Source organism: Phyllostomus hastatus, unplaced genomic scaffold, assembly GCF_019186645.2.
Source record: "Phyllostomus hastatus isolate PE091 unplaced genomic scaffold, TTU_PhHast_1.1 phas_contig_150, whole genome shotgun sequence".
Classification (NCBI taxonomy): domain Eukaryota; kingdom Metazoa; phylum Chordata; class Mammalia; order Chiroptera; family Phyllostomidae; genus Phyllostomus; species Phyllostomus hastatus.
Window position 1 is genome coordinate 26,792,757 of NW_025333611.1, and position 18,621 is coordinate 26,811,377.

The 18,621-nt window shown below is 42.1% G+C and overlaps 1 protein-coding gene across 5 annotated transcripts in view; it reads left to right on the plus strand.

Moving 5' to 3' along the window:
* DIAPH1 (diaphanous related formin 1) overlaps window positions 1–18,621 on the plus strand; it is an 86,242-nt gene that overhangs the window by 27,641 nt on the left and 39,980 nt on the right. For all 5 annotated transcript variants that reach the window (XM_045827434.1, XM_045827444.1, XM_045827423.1 and 2 more), the window contains 15 exons: window positions 1,539–1,640; window positions 1,991–2,121; window positions 2,305–2,391; window positions 3,234–3,297; window positions 4,403–4,542; window positions 5,904–6,012; window positions 6,471–6,581; window positions 6,755–6,873; window positions 7,451–7,567; window positions 8,163–8,278; window positions 8,799–8,863; window positions 9,406–9,585; window positions 10,540–11,241; window positions 12,059–12,173; window positions 12,681–12,689. In XM_045827434.1, coding sequence (XP_045683390.1) covers window positions 1,539–1,640; window positions 1,991–2,121; window positions 2,305–2,391; window positions 3,234–3,297; window positions 4,403–4,542; window positions 5,904–6,012; window positions 6,471–6,581; window positions 6,755–6,873; window positions 7,451–7,567; window positions 8,163–8,278; window positions 8,799–8,863; window positions 9,406–9,585; window positions 10,540–11,241; window positions 12,059–12,173; window positions 12,681–12,689 — 2,167 coding nt within the window. The remainder of the gene's footprint in view (window positions 1–1,538; window positions 1,641–1,990; window positions 2,122–2,304; window positions 2,392–3,233; window positions 3,298–4,402; window positions 4,543–5,903; window positions 6,013–6,470; window positions 6,582–6,754; window positions 6,874–7,450; window positions 7,568–8,162; window positions 8,279–8,798; window positions 8,864–9,405; window positions 9,586–10,539; window positions 11,242–12,058; window positions 12,174–12,680; window positions 12,690–18,621) is intronic.

Here is an 18,621-nt window from a genome sequence, read left to right on the forward strand (position 1 = left end):
AGCATGGGTTTAAAATCCTTAAGACAGGACCTGGTACACAGTAGCAGTCAACAAGTAATACTTTTATTATTTTTCACTGAAGCTTTTAATTTGTCTCTCAGTAATCCAAGTGTATTAAGAGTCTAAGAGTATGCTCTATCAAGATAATCCCTTGGCATTTGATTACAAATTTAGATGTCTTTAGGGCCATGGAGGTAGCGTAAATAAATTAAACAGACTAGATAGACAATGATAAAAATGGGGACTGTGCTAAATTGAAGAAAGACTCTTGGCATTTTTGTTAGTTTCAATAGGTTTTGTAACATTCCATTTGGGAACACTGGCCCAGTAGTGCCAGATATTTCTATTTTTCAAAAGAAGTAAAAAATCTGTAATTAAAAAAAACCAATAATTCTTTAATAGTATCAAATATCATAGCCAACATTCAGATTTCCTCAATTAGGTCATTTATAAAAAAATAATTTTTTATTCCTATCACAATTGCATATAAGATTCATTGTACCTAATAGTCTCTTAAGTTTCATTTAATCTATAGGTTTTCCTATAGAAACATTTTGATTTGTAGAGCTTCCCACAATCTGAAATTGGATGATTACATCCCTTCACGCCAGAAATCCACATTTTTATTTGAAGTCTCCCAAATTTAAAATGTTGAATAGCCAAGCAAAACACACTTTCTTTTTGGGTGATCCAACCAGAGGGTCCAGCAGTTTGCAATTTCTTGTTCAATTCACCTGTAAAATGAGGGGAAGAGCACCAGGTATTGAGTCAGAAAAATGTCAAATTAAAATTGCTATTTGGGGGCAGTGATTCCTACACACTGCATGCATGTGCGCGCGCGCACAGACACACACACACGCAACACACCAAGAAGAAATAGATTATACTCATTTTCCTCCTATACTTTCCTCATTTCAAATACTCTTCTGAACTTTTTAGGGTTAAACTCGTGCTCACTGAGACGCTGGGCTCAGACACATGGTTATACATGTAATAGGCTCGAGTAGACCCCTCCCCATAACACACTCCAGGCTGTGTCTGTTGAGGGACTTCAGCACAGTTTCCAGTTCTCTCTTCATAGGAGAGGAGTTTGTACAGGGACTGAGTTAAACTAGGGAAATGGGTGTTTAGGCCCTAGTTGCTGTAGATTTTGCTGGTGTTAGGATGATGTCAGTTATTCAGTACTTCAGTCTGAAGAGATTATTAAGGTCCATCCTAAGTGCAGAAATCATCATGTGTGATTTTCTTTTAATAATACAAAATGCAGTTTTCATCTATATTGAGTCCATTTTTGTTAGGAAAAAAGTTAATTGTATGTATATAAAGATGTCTACAAGGGTTTATACTAAAATGTTCACCACATTTGTCCCTGAGCAATCTGTATCATCTAATAGCTTAAATCTCTTGGGATCAGGGACATTTATTCAATTAGATTTATGTGTTCAGCTCTTCACTAGGTATACAAAATATTTAAACACTGAAAGCTTGTGAAGAAATCAAGGCAATTTTATTTTTCCCTTTTTTCCTCCCTCTACTAGGTGGATATGAACCTGAATGAGGAGAAACAGCAGCCTCTGAGGGAGAAGGACATTATCATCAAGAGGGAGATGGTGTCCCAGTACTTGCACACGTCCAAGGCTGTGAGTTCAGGAGCGGGCAGCCGTGACATGGGAGGCCACCCTGATCTTGGACCTGTTTGTTTTATCAATTTCCCAGAACGTTTAATGTCTACATCAGTTCTGTTTCATTCTGCTATATGAGCCTACTCATTTCATACTTTTCACTTGCTAGCATTTTCGCGTACTTTCTGTTTGATTCAGTTTTAATGAAGTATGTATGGGAATGAGATGGGAGATTCTGAGTCCCACATAGTTGGGTGGTGTGTGTGATGGGTATCTGCCTTAATGTTATTTAAACTGTATTGGCTAATACTAGTCCAATTTATGACTGGGTGCAGGATTTACTAATCTCTCTATATGCTTCTGTCTAGGGCATGAGCCAAAAGGAGAGCTCTCGGTCTGCCATGGTGTACATTCAGGAGCTGAGGTCAGGCTTGCGGGACATGGCTCTGCTCAACTGCCTGGAGTCCCTTCGTGTCTCCCTCAACAACAACCCTGTCAGGTGAGGCTTCTCAGGTGGTGTCAGGAGTGAAAGCCCAGGGTTGGAGTTTAGCAGTGGGGATTGGAGATCAAAGGAGAATGTTCTGGATAGGGAGTAAGGAGTTGCCAGGATGAACTTTGTTTTCTTGCAGATGAATTCATTGATTTGATTTAATATTGCATTGTCTGTGTCTTTTCCTTGCAGCTGGGTGCAAACGTTTGGTGCGGAGGGCCTGGCCTCCTTGTTGGACATCCTTAAACGACTCCACGATGAGAAGGAGGAAACTCCTGGGTAAGGACTTTCACATTTTGACATCTTGTAGGGGACTTGGCCATTTGCTCTAAAGGAGAAAATAGCAGTTAAAGGTAAAGTTATAGACTGGGGGAATATGCTGTTAGCCAAAAACGGAGTTTATTGTGCAGGTGACTAGAGGATGAGTGATGATTCTAGATACGGGAAAGGGAGGAGGAACTTCAATTTCATGGTGAATAACACAGGCTATATATACCACATAAGGTTATGAATCTCTCAGCATAGGTCCTTATCAAACCTGGAAATAGGGTCTGATTTAGTTCAGCGCTGTCCTGTTGTCTGATCTGGGGCAGATCTCATGTGGAAGTCTTATAGTATACTTCATCATTTTGGAAGTAGCTTTATGACGGTCATCAGAGTTAGAATAATTCTTGGTGTTACGTTGGACTGTCTTAGCTTACCTCAAAGCCAGGCTGACCCAAAGCAACTTCTTTACTTCCTGTAATTTTTCCAAAATAAAGCATAGGGCCTGTACCTCCTGAGTGTATAAACTTCAAACCTTTGAAGTAATGAAGGCAGTCATAGATGCAATGTTATCCTGGCAGTTTAGCACTTAAGAGCCTAGAGGGAATGAGTGGGAAGATTTTAATGTAATACTAAATCTTGGATTTTGAGAGGATTAACCAAGGTCTTTGATGGTGGCAGTCCCTCTTCAGCTACCTGTTTTTGCCAGTGCTTCAGGACAAAGTGCTGCGGGCTAGAATTTACTCAGCTGCTGTTTGGGGATATTCCTGAGACCCTTGTTTGCACGACTGAAAAGTCAGATCGGGGAGAGGGTTATAGAATAAAGGGACTTCAGTGATTGTGTCTTTTGCATGCAGGAGCTATGATAGCCGTAACCAGCACGAGATCATTCGCTGCTTGAAAGCTTTTATGAATAACAAGGTAAGACTTTTCCTGTTTTCATGCCAACCCCCATTGTGACCTTTCTTTCTCTTCTATTGGCAAACTCCAAACAGGACTTAGGAGTATGAGGTTCAAGACTTTTAGCTTTCCCTTTTAGTATTGTAATTTTTTGATTGCCACACATACATGCTTCTCTAGATCCCTTCCCTCCAGTTGTAATGTCTGTTTCAGAGGGTAGGCTCAATTTTCTTTCTCTTTTTATAGTTTCTAATGCTAATTCTTGAATTTCCTGACTTTCAGTTACTGTTTTTGAAAAGTTTATGTCTGAAGGTTTTTTTTTCAGTCATATATAGAAATTTTTTTTTCCAGTATTTAAACCCAGGGAGCCCATGATTATTTGTTCCTGGATGCAAATTTATCTTCCTCACTGTCTAATTTTATTATAATTAACTTATTCCATTGGGTTGGGGGGGCATTAAAAAGAAGCATAAAAATCCAAGATTTTTAACTCTTGGGAGACATAGAATTCTGTTCTGTTATCTACGAGCAAATTCTTTTCCTATGCTTACTTCTGTTTCGCTCTTTTGGGAAAAGTATTTTACCGTATGTTAGTTTGCTAGGGCTGCAATAATAGAGTACTATAACTTGGGCATCTTCAACAACAGAAATGTATTGTCTCACATTTTTGGAGGCTGTAAGTCCAAGATCGAGTGCTAGCAGGGTTGGTAGGGTTGGTTCCTTCTGAGTCTGAGGGAGAATATGCCCCATGCCTCTCTCTAGCTTCTGGTGGCCTGCTGGCACTCTTAGGCTTTCCTTGACTTGTGGATGCATCACCCCGACCTTTGCCTGCGTCCTCACGTGGCATTCTTCTGTGTACATGTCTGTGTCCACGTTTCCCTTTTTCATAAGGACAGCAGTCATTGGATTAAGGACTCACCCTACTCCAGTGTGACCTTGTAACAACTAATTACACTTGCCAATGATCCTATGTCCAAATAAGATCACATTCTGAGGTGCTGGGAGTTAAAACTTCAACAGATGAATTTGGGGGGGAAATACCGTTTAACCCATAATGACTCCTAGCCTTGCCTGGGGTTTGATGCTGTCGTCCTTAAGCCTGCTTTCTCTGTTCTTGTCCTATCAGTTTGGAATCAAGACCATGTTAGATACAGAGGAAGGAATCCTGCTGCTGGTCAGGGCCATGGACCCTGCGGTTCCCAACATGATGATCGATGCAGCCAAGCTGCTTTCTGCTCTTTGTATCCTGCCACAGCCAGAGGACATGTACGTGACTGGGCTTATTCCCCCCCTCCATTCTCCCTTTACTGTCTTCCCTAGTCTGGAGGAAAACTGAGTTGCTTGGGTGGCCACTTGGTCTTAAATACTAGGTAAGACTATTCTTTCCCAGATGTGAACACTGAATCTTACATTTAAGAAAAATTTTTAGGTGATGGGAGCTAACAATCTTTCCATTAAAAAAAAAATTTAGAGCAGCACAACATTGTTTTTAAAATGCAAATAATACAGAAGTATATAAAGTAAAATTTAACAGCCTTGTGCCTCTGGCAAATCCTGTTCTACAGAGATAATTACTGTTAATGGCTTGGTACTGTCTCAGAGATCTTTTTCTAGCACAGACAAATATATTGCATTTCCTACATTTTAATATGTGGTATTCCAGAACTAAGGAAAGATGGCTTATGTATATGCAACCAATCACAGGATAGATTTTTATTTTTGTAGAGGGGTCTAACAAAAGTTAAATCATACCATTTATGTTTTTCAGTTTGTTTCTTTTTATTTAACAGTAGATCTTGGGCATCCTTTTATGTCAACATTTATAGGTATCTTTAGTGGCTATTTAGCATTCTATAGTATGTACCATATTTTTAGAACTATAAGACGCATCAGACCTTAAGATGCACCTAGGTTTTAGAGGAAAATAGGGAAAAGTTTTTGAAGCAAAAAAATGTGATAAAATATTTAATAACCTGTGACCCCACTCCACCCCCACCAGCCCCCCGCCCCGCCCCCCACCCAGCGAGCCAGGCAAGCTACATTCAGACTATAAGACACACACCTCTTTCCTCCCAAATTTGGGGGAAAAGTGTGTCCTATAGTTAAAAAAAAATATGGTATATCCCATAATTTATTTAACGGTTCTCTCATTGCTAGACTTTTAAGTAGACTTTTTAAAAAGCATATGTGGCTCTTGCTTTAGGTAATAGAATTTTAACTTTTACATATGATGCTGTAATGAACGTGCTTGAACATATATTCTTTCACATTTATGCATTTATGTTTGGTAGATTTCTAGAAGTAGGCCAAATATTATTTGCATTCAAAATTGCTATTATTAAATGCCCTCCAGAAGCTGTACCAATTTATACTTTATTGAGGAGGGGTCTTACTTTGGTACCCATAGACAGGAGTCTCGGGATGAGTTTTAAGGCACATTTTTTCTGAAGAGACAATTCTTAGCTTCCAGTGGATTCTAGCCCCTGTTCTGGGGGCCAGAAGAGCACCGTGAGAAATCTGGAGCATTGACCATGTTCTGTTTCCTGTTTCATCGGTGTCCCTGTGTAATCTGCTGTGCCTATCTGTGTCAGAGCGCCTGCTCAGCTCTCTTCTTTTCTCCTGGGCAGGAATGTACGGGTTTTGGAGGCAATGACAGAGAAAGCTGAGATGGATGAGGTGGAACGTTTTCAGCCACTGCTGGATGGACTAAAAAGTGGGACCTCCATTGCACTCAAGGCATGTACCTCCCCAGAACCCGGGCCTAAGAGTAGAATTCAACATGGAAAGACTTATGTTCGTTTGACCCTTTAATAGAGCACATGGTATAGTCTCCAACAATATGTTTTACATTTCAGAATTTGTTAGGAAGGGAAAATGGTTATCCTTCTCTCCAAGAAGGTAGAGAAAGAACTGTTCCTCATTACGAAGCAGGAAAAAGGAATGGTATTTATTTACAAGTTAGTAAAACCAAGGCCTAGAACAAAGTATACCATCAAATTCTTGAGGTTGTTAGACCTCTGTCCTCTCCAGATCTGCTCAAACTGGGCCTTACTGCTCTGGCACAAATTCGTTCTTGTAGTCCTGTGCTGTATTTTCTAGATTGCACCTGGGGTCCTCAAAATACACGTAAAGAGAATGGAATCTTGGTATCTAGGTGTTAACACTGACATAGCTGCTGAATTTAAAAATTTTAGGTGGGATGCCTACAGCTGATCAATGCTCTCATCACCCCAGCTGAAGAACTTGACTTCCGAGTTCACATCCGGAGTGAGCTGATGCGGCTGGGGCTGCACCAGGTGTTGCAGGTAAGACTCAGCCCTTTGTTAGAAAGGCTGTGCTGATTCCTTCCTGCTCTTACAGCCCAGTCATCCCGGGGGTAACTTTGGTTTTCAGTTGGAAAACCAAGCCGAAAGGCTTGGGTTTCTGGCCAGCACAGGACATTGCTGGGCTCCCTGACTCCCGGTTTTGTCGTGGACAGGCCCTTCGGAAGATTGAAAACGAAGACATGAGAGTACAGCTCAATGTGTTTGATGAGCATGCGGAGGAAGACTCCTACGACCTGAAGGCACGGCTGGATGACATTCGAATGGAGATGGAATATCCTTTTGCTGTGACTGGGTTCAATCTAGGCAGGAGATATTCAGTTGACATCGGCCCGTGTGTCTTCTCAGTAGATAAGGCAGGTGTCTTCTAATTGCTGGTAAAGTTATTGACCTGGTAAAGCATGGACCAGCGAAGTTAGGAAAAGTGATCCGAGGGTGGTTCAGCATGGAAGCAGCCCTCAAAATTAGTTCAGACCTCCTGGAACACAGTAGCTTAGCTTACTAAGATGTAGAATCGGTTTTTAGAGAACACACATAAGTCAGGGAGTGGGGTTATCTTTTGCTTTCTGGTATATATTCCAGAGACTGGCAGAGGGAGTAATTTGCTTACCCATTCATACTGCCACAAGTGACTTTGAGGCATCTATCTTTGAGTTTCTAATTGATCTTCAAGCCATTTCACTGGTCTCCTTGCTAGAGGAAGTTTATAGAGCTTCAAGTTTCGAGCAATATTTACAGGAAGAACAGCTGTTAGAATAGAAGAGCATCTTGCTACTTTTCCTGAGACTTGGGCAAGCCACCTGTCATAGTATCTAAATATATACTTTCCTTAGCTTCTTCCTGTTTTCCACTGATTTCAGTGAAGTCTTCCAGATTCTCTTAAACACAGTGAAGGATTCGAAGGCAGAGCCATACTTCCTGTCCATCCTGCAGCACCTACTCTTGGTCCGAAATGACTATGAAGCCAGGTGAGATGGCATACCTGTGGGAGGTTTTGAACTTCAGCCTGAGCGGAAAGAGCAAAGCCCTTAAGTTCAAAGATTGTCTGTAAAGGAAAAAAAGGGTGAGGATTAGGTTTCATTTTTAGTCATGGGTATAAAGGGAGTCGTCATTGGTCTCTCTTATCCAACTGAAAGGCACCCCTGGGGAAGAGGTCACAGAGTGTGTAAGGCGAAGTGCCTGTTCTCTTTCGGAGGGATCTGGTAGTGTAGAGTGAGGAGGGCAGCAAAGGGAGATAAATTGAAAGGTCTTTCAGGTTGCCTGAAAGTAGAGATTTAGCCATCCATGACACAGAGGGTCAGCCTGGGGTTTTAGATGGGAAGGGATTGGCACTAGGAGGTAGATGCCAAGACGTGTCGATCATCTGAAGGAGCTGGGGTAGCTGACGTGGAAGAAGGTCCTTAGCGTGGCAGCAGTGCTTCTGTTCATGGTACGGAAAGGTCCTTTCAGAACACGTATCCTCGGGTCCCTGTGTTGTCAGAGCAGTTACCTTTTCTTGATCCTGTACTTCCGAAAACTAGATTGTGGTTTTTCTTTAATAATCTTGATTTGTTTCTGTTGTAGACCGCAGTACTATAGGCTGATTGAAGAATGTATTTCTCAGATAGTTCTGCGCAAGAATGGGGCTGATCCTGACTTCAAGTGCCGGCACCTCGAGGTTGATATTGAGGGACTGATTGGTAAGTGTACTTTTCTATGTGCTTCCTTAAAATATTGCCTCTACCTTTCATTTTTAATCTTTCAGTGAAAATTTCAGAGGTCTCTTTCTGGTCCCCAGGTATTTGTATTTTGGCCCTTTCTTAGTTGTTAACCAGCATCTGTGTTAAGAATATATAAACCTTTAGTTTAATTCTACACAATTTTCTAAAAATTTAACTCCTTCTCATACACTACCCCACCTTTTGAAGGGACTTCAACAATAAGCTAGGACTCTTGCTGGTCTCTAAGATTTGTAAGTATGACTTGTAGGCATTCTTCATGCCACCCAGCATGGTGGTCTTAATAGACACTCAGAAATATTATGTTGAATTAAACTGATGGTTCCATTTCTTTATCTGGTGCAGAATGTTAAGAAGGGCAATAAAAATAAGCAAAAGGGCCAAAGACCTCCCTGCCCTGTGGTTATATTGAAGGGCTTAGGTAGTAAGAGAGGAAAATAAGAGATTGGGAACTTAACTTTCTGACTCTTCTTCTTTTCAGATCAAATGATTGATAAAACAAAGGTAGAGAAATCTGAAGCCAAAGCTACAGAGCTGGAAAAAAAGGTGCGTGCAAGAAATAAAAAAAAATCAGGGTGTATCTTTCTTTGTCTGAGGATTATTATTTTTCTGACATGTGAAGCATACCTGAGATATTTTTAAAGCACTCAGCACACAATAGCAGTTCTTAGATGACACTCCTGTGGTGCTGAAAGCACTCTCAGGCTCTCCTGGCATCTCAGGCCTCTTCTGCCTGGAACAGTAGGAGTGGTAGTATGTCTGAATTCTCTTCTTCTCTCTGATTGTTAAAGACTCCTTTTATGGTTCGGATTACATGCCATGGCTGTCCTGGTTAAATGTCTTTAAAATCTTATTAAAAAAAATAATATTACTCTAAAAATAGATAAACTATGGAAATGGTCCTTAGTTTACTCCTCCTTTATCCATGATTTTTCAGATCAAAATCATGGTGTTCTTTTTTCCAAGGCGTTCCCTGGGCCAATGATCTCTATAGATCCAAGACTGGCAAAAAGCAGTAAATCATGGGGAATGATGCTGTCCTCCTTTCCCAGATAGCTTACTGGGAGCCTGATTCCTCTCTCCTTTAGCTGGACTTAGAGTTAACAGCCCGACATGAGCTACAGGTGGAAATGAAAAAGATGGAAAGTGACTTCGAGCAGAAGCTCCAGGATCTTCAAGGAGAAAAGGATGTACTGGATTCTGAAAAGCAGCACATTACCACAGAGAAGCAGAGCCTGGAAGCAGAGGTGTCTCAGCTCACAGGAGAGGTGAGGTCTGGTCTGAGCAGAGGAGGCAGAGTGACCTGTGGCTGCCACCAGCAGCCTCAGGGCAAGCCTGTCTTGTAGCAGGAGTCACCTTGCTCCCCGGGGGAGGGGAGGGTCAGCTACTAATTGGTCATCTAGTTACCTTGTGTGTGTTTTAAAAATCTTTTACTGTTTTGTTTTGTGTTGTGTTAGGGATAAGTAATATGTAAGATAGAAAATTTTAAAAATACAGAACAACATAAAGAATAAAATAAGTCATAGTTCTACTCAGAAATAAAGATGATACTCTTCCGATGAATTTAGGAGTAGAAACTAAAGAAATTGTTCTCATATTTGCTTATTTTCTGCTATTTGTCATCTCTGGACAGATTTATCCTTACACATTCTCTCTGCAGTCATAAATGTTTGGTGATCTGTGATCTGATCATTTGACCACATACCATATTTTGTCACATATAATGTGCACCCATGGTTTTGTGCACATTATGCACAGGATTTTTATACCCATGATTATATACCATGGGTATATACCCATGTATAACATGCATCCTTATTTTTCCTAAAAAAAAATTGGGCAAAAATATACGCATTACACATGGCAAAATACGGTATGTGGCTATATAATTACTTATATGGCAGCACATGTGTTATTTATATAACTGGAATATTTGATTTACTTCAGTTTTGCATTTTCTAATCAAAGAGAGAGTTTAACAGGAATGTTGCAGTTGCCTTTTTAATAAAAATGTGCTGAACTAAGAACACAAAGACCTACATTTAATTTCGTCTTGTCACTAAATGGCTGTTTGACTTTAAGCCAGTCATTTCATGTCTCCTTTCGTGGCCTTTACGTATAAAATGAGAAGTTGGAATTAGGTCGTTGTGTAGGTCCCCTCAAACCCCAGTTGTTCCCAAGGTGCAGTGAGAAGTGTGCTCTCATTGATGTTGCATTTCTAGGTTGCCAAGCTGTCTAAGGAGCTGGAAGATGCCAAGAAAGAAATGGCTTTGCTCTCTGCTGCAGCTACTGCTGTAGCCCCGCCCAGCAGTGCTACTGTTCCCCCTGCCCCACCCTTACCTAGTGACTCTGGCACTGTTATTTCACCCTCATCTCCTCCTCCTGAGGGTGGCACCATTCCTCCTCCTCCACCACCTCCCCCTCCTTTGCCTGGGGGTGTTGCCACCTCCCCAACCCCTCCTTTGCCTGGGAGTGTTGCCATCCCACCACCTCCCCCTTTACCTGGGAGTGCTGCCATCCCACCACCTCCCCCTTTACCTGGGAGTGCTGCCATCCCACCACCTCCCCCTTTACCTGGGTGTGCTGCCATCCCACCACCTCCCCCTTTACCTGGGTGTGCTGCCATTCCCCCACCCCCTCCTCCCTTGCCTGGGGGCGCTGGCATCCCCCCACCCCCTCCTCCCTTGCCTGGAGGACCAGGAATGCCGCCTCCCCCTCCCCCTCTTCCTGGTGGTCCTGGAATCCCCCCACCCCCTCCATTTCCTGGAGGCCCTGGCATTCCTCCACCTCCGCCAGGAATGGGTATGCCTCCACCTCCCCCTTTTGGATTTGGAGTTCCTGCAGCCCCAGTTCTGCCATATGGATTAACCCCAAAGAAGCTTTATAAGCCAGAAGTGCAGCTCCGGAGGCCAAACTGGTCCAAGGTGAGAGTTTCTGTCTATGTGTTCATCAGTACCTATTCAGAAACCACTTCACTTTCCTACTTTGTACTTTGTGCATGGTTGGGCTTCCCTCGAGAGAGAGGCTCGCATCTGTCTGTCTCAGTGCCACTCATGCATATGTATATTCAGCAGATACTAGGCATCTCCTATATGCTAGACATCACTTTAGAGAGTTCTTTGAGTCCAAACTGCTACAGAACCTAAACTTAAGTTAGTAGTGGTTTTGGCCTTTGAGGATATGAGTGCCAGGGTAACACAGTTTGATAATAGTCATTTCACCAATCTGCAAAGTACTGATAATTTTGCTGATTTCAAGTCATGGGTTATGGGTACAGCCCCCTACCTTCACCCTTTGGTAAATAAGCTGCACACAGGATATGTTTCCATGACACAGTATTGCTCCCACTATGTGTTGGAGACCCCTGTGTTTCTGCACCAGCCTTTTGCTTCCAGAAACCAAGTTAGGGATTAGAAAACGAATGAATTTGGTACAGTTAGCTAAATTGATGGGAAAATATGTAATATAGAACAAGATGTGAAATAAGTGTTAATACTTCTAAAACTAGTGGATTTAAGGTGGATCTGCAGCATAACTTGAATAATCATCAACAAACAAAATGGAAGCGCCATCTCCTGATTTCATCAGGAAGAGCACAGCTGTTGTCTGTACCTCAGGTCATTCTCGCTCTGGTGTGACAGTGCTAACAACCGGCCAGACACCGCTTGCATCTTCATCAGTTTTCTAGAGTGGAAAGTACGGGCTCACTTTAGTAACTTAACACCCTGCCTGTATCCACAGTTTGTCGCTGAGGACCTTTCCCAGAACTGCTTCTGGACAAAGGTGAAGGAGGACCGCTTTGAGAACAATGAACTTTTTGCCAAACTTACCCATGCCTTCTCTGCCCAGACCAAGAGTGAGTCCCTTTCTCTTTCATGCAAAGAAAGGGTCAGCGTAGGACTTAGAATGTTCTTTAAGTGGGTTTCCCATTCCTTTCCCTTCCCTGGGTGAGGGTTGATGAGAGATGGGGTTTCAGTTTGGAAGAAAATACAGTATTTTTATATTTGGGGGATGCTGGGTTTGGGAAAGAGAGCTGTTGCGTGTAGGTTGGTCTTTTCCCCTACCTGCACCCCAGTTTTTTTTCAGGTAGGTATTTTATGTCATTATAACTTGATATGAGATTAAGGTGACAGCTTAGTCTGGGCCCATTCTGATGATGCTCTTGAACCGATTCTGGCACCGACTTGAAGGTGCTATCCCCAGACCTACATCCATAATTGATAAGGGTTGGGCAGAGTCTTTAATAGGTCAGGGGGTTGGGCGACTATCTACAGTAACAACAAACCATATGTGATTCATTTTCTTTCTTCTATTTCTTTCCAATATCTGATATTTTCTCCTTCCTGGACCTTCGCTCCTGCAGCATCAAAAGGTAAGAATATGGGAGAGCCTTTTAGTTGGGTCTCTTGAATATTAGAGAAAACCAATGCAAAGGAATTTCTCTTCAGACAGTTGAGACTAGCAATGGGGCTTGACTTCTCTTTTGGTCGTTTTTTGGTTTTGTTTTTAAGAGTACAGGAGGAACAGTAGCTGGGATGTTAACTGACAGGAAAAATTAAGCTATTATATACTTATTTTTTCTTTGGAAGGTGAAGGACAAATTCAGTGATAATACTATTATCTTACATTTGTGTTGTGTTTTATAATTTTCAGTGTTTTAACATAAGTTGACCTCTTTGGCCCGCAAAGAAGCCTTATGAGACAGGCAGGATGTGTATTATCTCCACTCTGTAGAATATATGAGCTGAATAGTTAGGTAGCTTGCCCAAGGTTATATAACCAGATCTAGGAGTCTTGACTTTTGGTCCGTTCTTTTATATAATTCTGGTCCATTTTTTTTTATATACATTCTTTTTCACCTTCATTTCTTCACCTTTATTTTAGTATTGCTGATCTTTCTTGCCCTCTTCTTTCACTTCCTAGTTCCTGGGTTTTGTGCTCCTTTAATATGCCTTATGATAATTCTATGTTTCCATCTTCTTCTAGCTTTTTTGTTTATTTAGAGGTTTATTATTTATTATAAACACTCCAGCTCAGGAGCATTCCCTACCCCCCGCCCAGTACATAAGTATTTTAAAGGGGATTATTGTTTTTCCTGAAGTGATCTAATGGGACCAGGCTACACTTTGTTCTAGTAAGGAGGCTGACAGATTCCTGGGTGCCTTTGGCGACCCGTAGTTACGTGGGGGTATAGGAGCATAGGATCACAGTGCCCAGGCCTGCCTTGTTGCCCTAGCTTCCAGGGCAGAGTGCCTTTTCTTCTGAGAGCTGTCACCTTCCCAACTCAAGTCCAGCTCAGGGAATTACTTTTGCTCTCTAAGTTTAAAATGCTGTGATAATGATCACTTATACTGCTGTAGTACATCCACAAAGACTAGTTGACAGTGAACATCAGAACCTCGGAATCTGTCCCTGTATTAGCCTCTGGGGTAAATCCCTTTCTTGTGGCGGGGCTCTAAGTGCCACTGCAGATGTGTACTTCCTGGGCACATGCCTCTCCTCCCCACCCTCCTTTTGTCCTGTATGTTTGCATTCCCACTGATTGTAGTGGGGTTTGCTGCGGTGTGGTGGTTTTCCTTGGCGTTATATCCCTAAGACCTTATCTTATTTTCTTGTTATTTTCAACAGTGTAACCAGACTTATTAATGCTCCTTTAGCTTTCAACTTTGGCCCTGGAAACCACTTTCTATTCATTGAAGGTTCTTACTTCCTAACAACTTTGGCTTTTTTTTCCCTTAAATTATTCTTAGAAATCTGTATCTTTTTTTCCTAAGGTTTATTTATTGACTGATTCTAGAGAGAGGCAAGTGGAGAGGGAAACCTATACCTTGACTGGGGATCATACCCACAACCTTGGTGTTTTGGAATGATTTTTTCACCAACTGAGTTACCCGCTGGTGCAGAAATCTCTGTATCTTAATCTGAAGAGAATAAGTATGAATTTGTCCATATAGTTTATTGGCAGTGTGGATTTTCATGTAGTAATAATCATCACTAGATTGCTTCTGTTTTGATGAAGGAAATTTGTAACTAGTCTTTTTTTTTAAGATTTTATTTATTTATTTTTAGAGAGAGGAGAAGGGAGGGAGAAAGAGGGAGAAAAACATCAATGTGTGATTGCTTCTCACGTGGCCCCCACTAGGAACCTGGCCTACAACCCAGACATGTGCCCCGGCTGGGAATTGAACTGGCGACCCTTTGGTTCACAGCCAGCACTCAATCTACTGAGCTGCACCAGCCAGGATTAGTCTTTATTTTAGTCTGTAAATAGCTTTACTTTTAGGTAGGACTTTCAGATGCTAAATTGGAACAGTGTCTTAATTTCCCATCTTTTCATTAGGAAGCACTAAGAAGGTGTTCTAGAAAATTATGAAATCATAAGCAATTTTCCAGACACCTAAATCGTAGTCATTTTAAGAAACTCCTAGATTTTTTTCTCATCAACTATAGTCATAAGTAATCTGACTAAGTAATCTATAAACAGTTATCAAAAGATAAACTCAAACAGTTATCTGTAACACTTGGATGCAACAGAGCTCCCAGCCACACCACATCTATGTTTTCATTCATTTCCCCCCAAGGAGCAAACGCTTCTCCCTTCAACAAATCATTTCTTCTTGGGATTTTTAGTGTTTTACTGATGTCATTGTTGTGTGACTCTTAGGAGTACAAAAAGGAATAACATTAGATTAGGAAAAGTGAGATAGTGGATATTTAGGGTTGAAGAGGAGGAGCCATATTCTGATTACCATGCATTCAACTGTAGCACAACTAATTCAGTTAGAGAAGTAAGACACGCTTATCTGGTCCTAGTAGAAGTTCTGCATAGATGATTTCTGCTCAGTAGCTGCCAGTCTCGATGAGGAAGTTATTTGGACACTAGGTTTTCATAATATTGCATTATTTCCTCTCTTGCTTGCTAAACACAACTGGTATTTGTTAAACATAGCTGTATCTCCCTTACATTTTATTTCTACCTAAAAACTCCCATATACCTATTGGCTTCTCCAGGAATGGACATTAAAGAAAACATCCACCTCTTTTCATCTGCCTTCTATAGTCAAAGGTCGTCAGCCACTGCTTCATTAAGGTTCAAGGAGGCATGTACCTTGTTCTAAGAGAAGAGCTAAGAGAAAGGAATGGTCCTCAGATTTATACTACCTGTCCTCATGCACATTTTTCTCTCTCAAAGGTTACTCTCTTGTTCCTAAACTCTTGACTTCCTATAGATATGTTGCCAGGAGAATATTTTGAGTTGCGATTTGATAGGCAGTGCTATAAAACTTCTAGTACTTTCTCACTTCCCTTTTGGTGATCAGTAAGGAGTCTTTTATCATCATGGTCTCTTTGTTGATTCTGCTTCTTTAATTCCTTGGAAACAGGCTCAGTAGGTGATTTTCCCATCCTCCCCGAGGGGTCTTCCGGGTCACTGTGGTGGCCTCGGGTCATTGTCTCGTGCACAAGGTGGTTTTTTATACGCCTTGCTTCCAATGCTTACTCTCTTCATGGATGACATGATCCCATTAAAATGGTTACATTTGAAAACAGCGTGGTAAGTGATAAGCGATACTCTTTTTAGGTTTAATCCTTTTAAGAAATCTTTTGGGTTCTTAAGATTCACAAGTTAATGCCCCTTGGTCAGTGTGTAGAGGACAATGTATAGCATTAGATGGTCTCTTCCATGTTAAAATACAAAGTGCTTTATGGGAGCTGTGAGCCTCAGAACAGCCCAAGTGGTTAATAACAGTAATTTAGAAGGAACTCTGGCTGAAAAGCAAGATCTTGACCAAGAGCTGAGCATTCCATAAACAGTAACAGTTTCCTAGTCAGGTTCGAATTGTGCGGGTCCAGATCCATTGCCCACAAGTCAGAGCTGTCGGCAGCCATGGATAGTTTACCTGTCTGCTGCTCTCCCGGGGCTTTCAGGGTTCAGGCCTTAGCGGGAGCCCATGGTGGGGAAGCAGTCCCCTCTTTTGCAAAGGGGTCTTCTTTTCCCTGTGATCCTCTTCTGTCCAGTCTGTGGCACCCACCCAGTTGGGTCTTCATCAGGAAATGCCCTGCTGAATCTTTACAGCCTCTGCACCTGTGGCCTCTAGAAATCAGATTCCATAGGAGCTCAGTGTGCTCCACCTTATTCGGTGAGTCTTGTGGCAGACAGATGTCTGGTCAGTTCCTTTCGCCTCTTGAGTACATGAAATTAGGACAGTTGTTGGGATCCTTTTATTTACTGACTTATCTTGGATTTTGAGTAGGGTCAGACTGTTAGTACAGAGTAGTTGGGAGATTCCAAAATATTATATAGCACTCCTTGTAATTTATGTACATAAATCTACCACTGTCACTTGGGGTTACCAGGAGTCCTGCACAGGGCATGACTACCACATGTCCCCCGGGTCATGATCTCCCTGTCCTCAGTGGTGTAAAAAAAGGACCTAAACGACTCCTTTACCATCACTGTTTGCCTCGGATCCACTGGATCTAATATTGTGCCATTTATGTCACTCACCACAGGAAGCTGCCCAGGCTCACAGGTCACCCTCGCCTCCCTTAAGTTCTGTGGAACTGCTGTCTTGTTTCCTGCCATCCCACCGGAACTCTTGAAACCTGTCCACTGTGCCCTCTGGAATTCAGGGTCTGTCACTGGCAAAGTCTGCTGTCATCTACTTCACCTCATTGCTCTAACAGAGACCTGGCTTTTTCCCTCGACACCACTTTCCCTCTTGCCTCTCTCTCTGGTGGGGGGGGCGGGGGGCCTGCCACAGGAGTTTCTGTGGTAACCCTCACATCAGTGGGTCTGGAGATGGGATAGATGTCCTCTTCTTCTTTACTGCTGCTTCCAGATCATTCCTCCTTTTTCCTAGAAACCCATCATCTCAAATCTCATGACATGAAATTATATCGCCCACCTTCTCTCTTTGTGCTCTTATCTATGAACACCCTGACCCACTCCTCCTTGTCTCTCAGTTAGTGTAGCTCCTGGCCACTCTCTGCAGTACCCCAACCTGCTTGTCTTTTTTCTTAACAGTTCTGATACAAACGGATTGTGATCCTACCAGTTTTCTTGCTTCGCAATCCCTTGAATGATCCTTTCCCAGTGATCTTGTCCTCTACCCTGCCTTACCCGGTGGTCAGGCCCCGGCAACCGCAGCCCTTCTGCAGTCTCAGTCTCGTACCACCTACGTTCCATCTTTTTGCCTCGCTCTCGCACCCTGACCCCAACAGTCCTCCAGCTGCACTGTGACTTCCACTTCACTTCTCCCACCACCATTCACTACGTGTCACCTCCTCAGCTGAAATTCCGTGCTTAACCGTGATCACCGCATTGGTTTTGTTTCGTTTTTTTCTTCCATTATCTCTCATTTCAGCATACCTGACTGGTAAGACCACAGTCCTGGTTAATTTCCTCTCTCCATCCACCCTGTACTGGCAGCCTTGCATGTGAACGTGAGTGGAGGAAAACGTATCACGTCCCCCACCTTGACACACCGGCTTCACTTGGCTTTCACGACAGCAGATGTTCTTACTCTTTCTCCTACTTCATGGTCTGTTTTTCCTTCAGGCTCTCCTCTGCTCCCTGTGCAGTGTTGCTTTGCTTTTGATGCCGCCAGGCAGTCAGGTATTAAACTTTTCTTTCCTACTTTCCTAAACGATTGACACCTTTTCTCTCCTCAAAGACCCAACACCTCCGTCATCTTGTTTTCCTTCTTCTTCACTGAGAAAATTGAAACAGAGGAGGAACTTCCATACACTTCCACTATTGCTTTCACCCCCTTTTTGGGGCCTTCTTCTCTGTTACAATGGGTCCTAGACTAATGTGGTAGATACCCTCATTTTCAACAAATGTATGGCGTACACTGAAATATAAAGTAAAAAATTTCCCTCTCCCCCCACAGTTACTGTGGTTATCATATCTACTAAAGGAATGGGTAAGATTCTTTTTGAATCTTCTTGGAAAAAAAATATATGTATATATACTCATATGTACATATATATTTTTTTTCCTTGCATAAACTGTCTTTGGTGTTATCTGTCATCTCATCTCAAATTCTTCTTTAGACAGCTTTCTAAAAGGTTCTTGTGTTTTGTTTGTGCTGATCTGAGTTTCATTTTTCTTTTTCCATGTACTAGTGGAGATTTAAGGGAGAGTCATCAGATAAAGAGAATTAAACTTTAATTCTTTCTAAACTGGAGGAATTTGATATATCTGCAGTGTGCTCTTTCTCCTTTTCGCCACCAGATGGCACATGGATCTCTTCTATTTTAGATGTGTCATTGTTACGTCTGTTAGTGACGCAGTCACGTTA